The sequence below is a fragment of the Hesperophylax consimilis genome, chromosome 25, assembly GCF_061612785.1.
Source record: "Hesperophylax consimilis isolate HC1 chromosome 25, BYU_Hcon_1.0, whole genome shotgun sequence".
NCBI classification, from domain to species: domain Eukaryota; kingdom Metazoa; phylum Arthropoda; class Insecta; order Trichoptera; family Limnephilidae; genus Hesperophylax; species Hesperophylax consimilis.
The window spans coordinates 16,538,952-16,547,830 of NC_142860.1; the positions used below are offsets into that span (position 1 = coordinate 16,538,952).

Sequence of the window (8,879 nt, forward strand, 5' to 3'; positions counted from 1 at the left end):
TTTCATCTCATTTTTTTACCACAAACTCATTATTCATTTATATCGTTCATTGAGAAAGGTGATTAATTCTAAGAGGATTCTATAAACAAGGAAATAAATACTCTTGCACCTCTACTATACAAAAGGTTCCCACCTCAGTTTTAGAATAAAATTATGAATCTTTGTGAATTCATCAATATTTATTTTTGTAAAAAAAAGACGAAAGGGAGGGTGACTATAAAATATATAATGTATTTGTTTTTTTTTTCGTTTTCAGTAATTTTAGTTCAGTATTTGGACAAAAAAACGTAAGGTAAGTCCGTTTTTTTTCTTTTTATGTTTGCATTAAAAAATTAAAATCTTTAGAAATTACATGTTTATTTAGATAATAAAATTTAGGAGGTTAATAATTATTAATTTTTAGTTTTCCTATAAGTTCAGAAATATTCCATTAATTTGGGTTTTATTGCAAAGTGAAAATACAAACGATTTCTCCAACCTTCCGATAGCGTATTTAATAAATATAATGGTCAATATCAGAGAGGTCTAAGCGGTTAAAGAGAAATAAAAAAGTCGAAATGTTAAAAAAAAACAGGATTGCATTTGCCCTGATTATGGACGCTGTAATACTGTCTGAAATGTTGGCTAAAAAAGGAGGTAGCGCAACACGCCATAATACCCCAAAAATAAATCACTTTATATTTCCACCTTAAAAATAGATCCATTTTTCAGGTGCACTAGAAATAAAACCTCAAAACTTTACTCCAATAAATTAAAAACCTCAAACAACGCCGAGTACACCTCAGCTGGTATTATATATGAAGAAGATAAAGAAATAGTGAAATTCTAAGATAAATTTATGTTAATTTGTGCCAGAATCATAATTATCACAGTCAGTGTCAACTAAATTTACTTGTAAGAAGATCTACTAGATGTCCCAATACGTTAATTATCATAAATAATATTTTAATGAATTAATAATTTAGAAATATGTGAATACTGCTATAACTTTCGATAATATTTTGCTTTAACTCTGTGAAAACATGTAATGATAATATAACAATAAATTATTTTGCGGGTGTGGGTGGTACCGCCGCCCGGGAACCATTCATTGGAAAAGCAAACTCACCTCACTACCCACCAACTGCATAGAAGAGATACCAGTTGAAGGAGACCTCTGTACTCTGTACCACAGGGGGAGGGATGGATTTATCACTTCTGGACATACTGACCTTCATTTTTCTTTCCACCCCTCATACATTCTAATTTTTCAGAACTTTCTCTCCTCCTAATAAACTAAATCTCCGAACAGCGAAATGTAAGCACTAAAAAAGATTTTCCTTAACTATCCCGCAGCCAAGTGGGGGAGTAGGCAGTACCCAAAATTACTATCCTCCTTATATTAGCTTAGATACTTGACATATCATTTTAATATTTTACGTATTCCTGCGAAAGTAGATAAGTTACCACTAACAATTGACTCAATAATTGGGATTTATATAGTTTAAAAGCCCGTAAGACAGAAAAATGCATGGGGTCGTCGGAAGACCCACTTGGTTCCAGACGTTTTGTTTTGCATCTTGGCCTGTCAAGAGTTAAAGCATCTTGTGTGAAGTCCAATTTTATCCATAATAAAAAATTATTCTGTTTAATACATATTAACTGAATATAAAAACAGATTAATTCTCACCACGAAGCACCAACCTACATATTATTATAAAGCGACGATTTCATCAACGTTTATTCCAATTTCTCATATAAACACATTTCCCCAGTTTTCTCTTCCGAAGTTCAATCAGTAATCTTCTGTAGAAAGCGAAGAGCTGAATAACATTTATTTCTATGTGGGTAATTGATTAGAATTGAGAAAGATTGATAACCTACTAATTCACATATTTTATTCTAAGACGGTGTGATAGATAATTAAAAATACCGTTATTTGCATAATTATTATTACTATCACAAGATAATAAATCACAAAACATAATAAATATATGAAATAAGACGACTTCTATCAATTACATATAAAACAGTTAGCAACTTTCTACTTAAACTATTTGTAAAGAAATCAACATTTTTTTGTTGATTTCCGCTGTATTACAAAAAAGACAAGTATACTGTTTTTTAAATAAATTTTCATTTACAAGAGAATTATTCAGTTCTGCAGCACCCCAAAATACACTGAGTACCCGAGTTACTACCCAACATGTTTTCAGTGAAAATAATCATCGTCATCAGACATTGTTGTAAATATTGACTGCACAATAAGCTGCATTCCTTTAGCCGATACATTGACAAATTTTCTGACTTTTTGATATCACCCAATTGTTTCCATAATCAAACAAAAAATCTTTCAATGCAATCAACCTCAGCTCTTATTACCTTTCGTGTGCAATTGTCAAATCAAACACTATCTTTAAACGGATCATGTTTTACTCCTGGAATTCAAGTGACAAACAATGCGCTTGTACAAAGCATACTGAATAACGAATTTCAAAGAATGTATTAAGAATCAATAATAAATTTAGCAAGCCCAATTTATTAATATATTACTTATTTCTAAGTTGGAATTTATTGTGCTTTTTTTTTCAAAATGTTGATCCCACTAGAGTGTTTACAAATCAATATTTAGAGAATTTTGACGAATTGTTCGGAGATTTTGCTGGTAGTAACTAGTAGCTACCGTAGTCAATTACTAGTTAACAATGTTTTAAATCTACGGAAGACATCGTTTATATTAGATTACTATTTATAACTTTTTTATCTTGTGATTGCTTGGTAAATTGTGTTGTAGTATGTTATATAAGTGCTTTGAAATGTGTTATTTAATTTTTTTGATAAGATTTTAAGTTTTTTTTTGTGGTATGAGTTAAGGAAATGGTGGGAAAGGAAAAAATGGCAAAGACAGTAAGTTTTGTAAAATGTTTTTATATTCTTTCGATCGATTGTATTATACTATATTAGAGTAATGTTAAATACATATACATTGACGACATAAAATGTTGTACTGTAAAACAAGTCGGTAAAACAAAATAGAACACAAAATATAAACAATAAAACGAAACTTAAATAACGCAAACGATAAAACAAATATGACCGTATATACAAAAAGGTACGATTGGTAAACTTCAAAGTATAAAATAATAATGACAGGTATGCATGTAGGCACATATTAATATAGCGAATATAATAAGCCTTAACTTAAAATATTATTAAAAATGTACATCGTTGTTAAAATTAACTAAAAATAAACAAACAAAAATCAAAGAAACAAAATAATACATACAATAATAAATGATAAGAAGATCTTATAATGTCAATTGAGTATCATAAAACAATTATTCTAAGTTATTTTTTTCTTTGTTCGGCGTAAGTACTTGTCGTGTTTATATAAGAGAGATACGTATAATATAGATATGAAGTAAGAGTGTATTTACAAAGTAATAAACAAAATAAAATTAAAAAAAAGTGGTAAAGTCAAGTCGTTGATTCTATCCGGTAAGTCGCATTAAGTAATGTGATGCCTTTGTACAATAAGTCGTTCTAATACAACGAAAGAATCGAATACATATTATTTTTTTGTCCTTATAGTGGTGCGTCGAACACTTTTACTTTAAACAATTCAAAAACAAACATTCAAACTAACGAAACATTTAATCATTTAATTTAACAATTCAATAAATTACTATAAATTAATAAATAAATAATGTTATCAAAGAGCGCTATCGCTACTCAATTATGACGGGTCTGGTCTATGACTATTGTGGTTCAAAAGATTCACTCGGGAACCTAGTACTCGATTAAATCATGATAAAATTGTACCAAAATCAAACGCGATCTAGATAAACTCGAATCAATTCAAATTAATCGCTTGAGTATTTTTATTCTGGCGAGTAGATATTTTAATTTGATTTTTAACCCTTTAACTAGCAAGTGACAAGAAAGTTGCCACTTAGCGTTTCCGTCAAGTGGTTAAGTAGAAGAATGAGGGTCTTTGATTTATTCCTGCTTGTACCCGTTGTAGGCGAGGTCCTGTGCGTTCCTGCCCCATCCGTGGGAAGGCGCGTGGTGATCCTCGACGTAGTGAGCGTGGTGATCTTCGTGGTGTTCTTCACCCTTGGAAGCCAACAGTTTCTTGATTCCGATGACACCGGAGATGAGGAGAGCCAGTTTGGAGATGATCAGGGCCTTGAAAGCGATCAGAGCGAGGAATCCGAGGACCAGGGGGATCAGAGCGGCAGCCTTCAGCTTCAGGAGGAGGAGCAGGGGCAGGAGCATCTTCTTTTTCTTCTTGCGGCCTGAAGAAAAAAACGTAATTGAGGTATGTGAAAGAGAATAAAGCAAACCACTTTATAGCAAAAAGTTAAACAGTAGTTTTTGATTCATTGAGAACTAAAAAAACTGGTCAGCCATTTAATATTCAAATGAATCACACACCTTAAAATATCTGTGTCAAAGAAACAGCTAGATTTGATGAGATATATTATTCTATCAGTGGAAGACTTGCCAATACAAGTTGAACGTCTAATAAAGTTTAAAGGCGAGTGAAAATCATATTGAATACATTGAAATAATTGCGAAAAGAGACTATCTGAACCATGTGTTAAATGTTCGCTACTGTCAGTGAGCAATTTTTATGTGGGCCAGTAAGCAAATGCTTTGAAACTAGACTGCCAGCTTTACAGTAGGTCAACAAAGTGGTAAATAGCTGTTGACTAAGTCTTAACTGGTTTCAAGATCAACAATTGAATGCCCGAAGCCGCGCATGCTACTGCAAGTAGTTTAATTATGTGAACTTCACCTTAACTGCTTGCACGATTTTTTACAGCGTGTGAATTCCCTTTTATACTAACAATTAATTTGATAAAGATACGTTATTGAGTTATTGTTTAAGTTTGCTTGTATGTGAATTGGGTTTGAGAGAATAAAGAGCCCGTGAAATTATTCAATGATTAAGCGCTGTTAAAAGAAATTTGATTGTAAAACTGTTGAATTATTATTTGCAATCAGTGAATGAAATAATTGTTAAACAAGTCATTATGCATAGTATACATAAACACCTGTAATCAAGTCACGTTAAAGTAATGTTGAAACAAGTGCTTGAACTCAAATGCCTTACGAAAAGAAAACATGGAAACACTCGTCGGCAGAATTAATTTGAATATATTACTCGGGCAAACTTGATCTTGGCTTATTAAACAGCGTCCTCGAAAAAGTGGGTGAGACGATCATCAATTTTGACCGCGGAAATGAATTATAGTAGAAAACTGGTTTGACGGGAGCGGACCCGGAAAAAATAATTACCTATCCCCGAACATATTACAGTCGAAAGCTCGAGCCAACTCGTTAAAGGTGCGTTGAATACCATCTGCCAGCGGGAGATACACTTTCTCCTGACCTACTTCCGCATCCGGAAAGCGAGTTGGCCTTTACGCGGTGGAGCCTCTCATGCCGAAGAGACATCAACGCTTGGAACTTTCGAAGCAAACCCGAACAGATTGATTTTTTCATCGCATCGATATATGGATATCTTCCCAATGATATGAGAGACCCGGCTCAGAATCAAATCAAACCTGAAATGTTAATTAAATTCCGAGGTATGGTAATCAGGCGGACGTACGAAGTATTTTTTGGGTCCGTCTTTAGGAGAAAGTTTGTTTTCTCGGTAATCAACATATGCGTGGGTATGATTTTTGTGGGTCACCATTACGGAGGATCGAATTTATTCGTGTTCACATTATCTCGTGTACCTCAGGCTCTTGACCGTTAATTCATACCAGTTTGTCTTCGATTTTGTCGGCGTTTTTACGATAACGGACTGTAATGGATACCGTCGGCTTTGTAAAGAGATAACTTGATTGTATTTCAATTTATATCATTATTAGATGCCATCAAATTTGAATATCACAACTTTCTAACTAATGTGATTTAAAAAACGACACACGTGGTCAGTTACAACTGAATGAGAATACAAATAAGTGAGAACTGGCGTGAAATAGTAAAAAGCCTAGCTGTGACATTTAATTGCATCCCGGTATAGGCAGCATCAGTGAGGTAAAGTAGTTTAGAAAGTATGGTGACAATTTCTAATTGTGTTATGTTATAAAAGAGATATTCTTTGAATAACCCCATCTTACGGAAAAACGGCATTCTAAAAAAGGCGAGACATTTCATTTATATTTGGATATGTAGGTTAAGATTATGTAATCTTAGTCTCTGGCCTAATAAATGCAAGATTTTCCATAGCGACAATCATTGCCAACAGTCAATGTTTTATCAGCCCAGATTAAGCGGAAGCCGATACTTCCTATTATTTAAATGAATGTATTTTACTACCATAAAACTACTCATACCCATCGCATTGACTTGCAAATATTATTTTGTAACTAGCAGACGAGAAAATTGAACAGTTTTTTAATTGCACATAAAGGAAAGCGGATTTTTGGTGGTCAGGTCAATGTCATTTAATCAGAGAGGAAAAAACGTTCTACAATGTAGACTTGATGTTTTTTATGTTTCATAGTGCTGTATTTTCATCAGAATAATTTTACAGTCGAGCTAATAAATTTTTAACAAGATCAAGTTATGTAATTCAAGTATCATTAGCGTACAGACGGAGAAAGTGAGACATTCGAATTGAATCCATTATTTTGATAATGACAATGACCTCAGCAGTGTTACATGCACAGTTGATTTGTTTTGGTTTTATTCGCCTTCACGGCTCTTGCCTTGTGTTTTATTCTACCTTTTGTTGGATTGAATGAACGCGAGAGGAAAACGTGAATGAGGTTTTTTATTTTACTATTCGCGTAATGGAAGTTTCGACGTAATGAAAAAAAGGAAGAAACTTCGACGAAAGTGAATTTACTCGGCTGTAATGCAACGAGCTTAATTACAAGGTGATATAACATTTGGATATTATCAAAAATTACCCAATTTTAGAATAAATAACTTTGATATCAATCAATTTAAATTGATGTATTGATAAGATAATCATTCATTGGTGTGGCGTACATTACTAATTGCATGGGTGTTTGATGTTTTTACTTTCGTTCACATGAATAATAAGTCATCACGAACAATGAGTGCGCGTTCCAGTAGAAAAATTCTTTTTTTTCATTATCAACTTTTTTCAGATTGATTTTAAAACTTGAGTATTAATTAACCCGCGTATTTAGTGAATGATTTCAATACAACGAGAAGAACAGTTGTTTTGTGGTTGTATGATTTGAGTGGTGTTAAATATAGTGGATTGTGTTTTTACCTTCATCCATGGACCTCTTCATCTCATCGATAGAGTCCTTAGGTACTTTGAAAGTGAGGGTGTGCTCTTCGAGGAAACGGGCCATCCTGTCGACGAGGCGTCCTTCAACCTGGTTTTCCCTGATGGTGGCATCTTCGGAGAGGGGCTCTTCCAGGGACCTGGCTCCATTTTGGCGAGATGAGGAGGGGGCGGCTACTAGAGAAATACCTTCTGACACCTCGACATCTCCGTTCAGGTTATCGACGAATCTGAGTGCGCGTTCCTGTGGAAAAAAGATCGATGAGTATTGCACAATTTATTTGATTAGTGAATCAGTGAATTTGCGATGAGAGCTTTAAAATTTTTGCTGTTCTTAGTGTTGAAATTTGCTTATGAAATTGATTTACAATCATTAAGATTAAAGAGGGGGATTTAGTTAAATTATAAAAATACTCTTTTTTAATTGTAAAAGTGTCGAATGAATGGTTTTATTAAGATTCTGAATGAATCGATTGTAGATAAGTTGCTTGGAGTGAGTTTAAGTAATTGAACTTTGTTGGGAGTTTGTTATGATATCCTTGAGGTCATACCTTAAAGCACAAAGACAGGTCACTTTCGCCGCACTCTTTGACGAACTTGAACGCAGAGGTCAAGACGCCTTCACTATTTTCGGTTGGCATCGCCGCCACCGCAGCCACCAGCATCAGGGTTACACATAAACACCTCATCTTCCTTTGGATAGATCAACTAGAACTTGACTTAAAACTGCTGCTGCTGTTGAGCTGATTGAAGCAATCGACTGACTGTGATAATTCCTTCAAAACCACACGGTTTTATTGTATACCGGAAGATGGTGTGGAGAGGGGGTTGACCCCGCAATGCTCGGCGTTCCGCGCGCCCCTCTCCCAGCGGCCGCGTGTAGTCAATGGGATGGTGCCTACTGCTTCCGCACCCCGCTTCTCCAGCTCCCCGCGCCCGCTAAACCAAATCCAACACGTTGCTAGGCGAACATACTTCAATTTAATTAACTACTACGATCTTACAATAAGGTCGTCATAGTGAATTTTCAGTTAACACTATGAGGTTAACTCTTAATTTATTCACAAAATTCATGCGTGCTGAGGAAAAACACATTATTTTCACTGGCCTGCTTCGAGATGGACATCATTTCAGTAGGTAGACGCTTCCTACAGTTGACTCTTGTGCCGATCTTCTATGGCATTACTTTACGAAAATTATAAAATAAATTAAAAGTTTAATAATTTGGAGAAAAGAAAGCTGCACTTATAACAAAATGACTAACCCATACAATAAAGCATGCTTGCAGGATAGTGATTTAAATCATGGAATTAAATCTATAATTTTGGAAATATAATTTTCATATTATTTGAGATATAAGTTTAATATTTTTCTTCTTGTAATCATTTATTTGGGTTACATATTTTTGTACGTCTTAAGTTCTGACCTTACTTAAAAAAAAAGAATTCACAGGTTTGTCTTTAGTTTGATTGAGAGCTGATATGTTCATAAGTGCGAATATTCTATAATTTAAAATTATTAAAAATAAAATTATAATAATATAAATTATAACAAAGAATATTATATTTAAAAAGTAAACATGGAAAATAAACGCCATGAAGAAATTATGAATAAAATA

At 33.8% G+C, this 8,879-nt stretch overlaps 1 protein-coding gene across 1 annotated transcript; it reads right to left on the reverse strand.

Annotated features, from left to right (window-relative positions):
* Positions 1 to 3,205: 3,205 nt before the first annotated feature.
* Positions 3,206 to 8,003, reverse strand: LOC149411591 (uncharacterized). Its single transcript, XM_089646872.1, has 3 exons — positions 7,813 to 8,003; positions 7,244 to 7,505; positions 3,206 to 4,277 (listed from the first exon to the last, which is right to left on the reverse strand). The coding sequence occupies exons 1-3, from the start codon at positions 7,948 to 7,950 to the stop codon at positions 3,979 to 3,981; spliced, it is 699 nt and encodes a 232-aa protein (XP_089502998.1). The 5' UTR covers positions 7,951 to 8,003; the 3' UTR covers positions 3,206 to 3,978.
* Between the last annotated feature and the right edge of the window lie 876 nt (positions 8,004 to 8,879).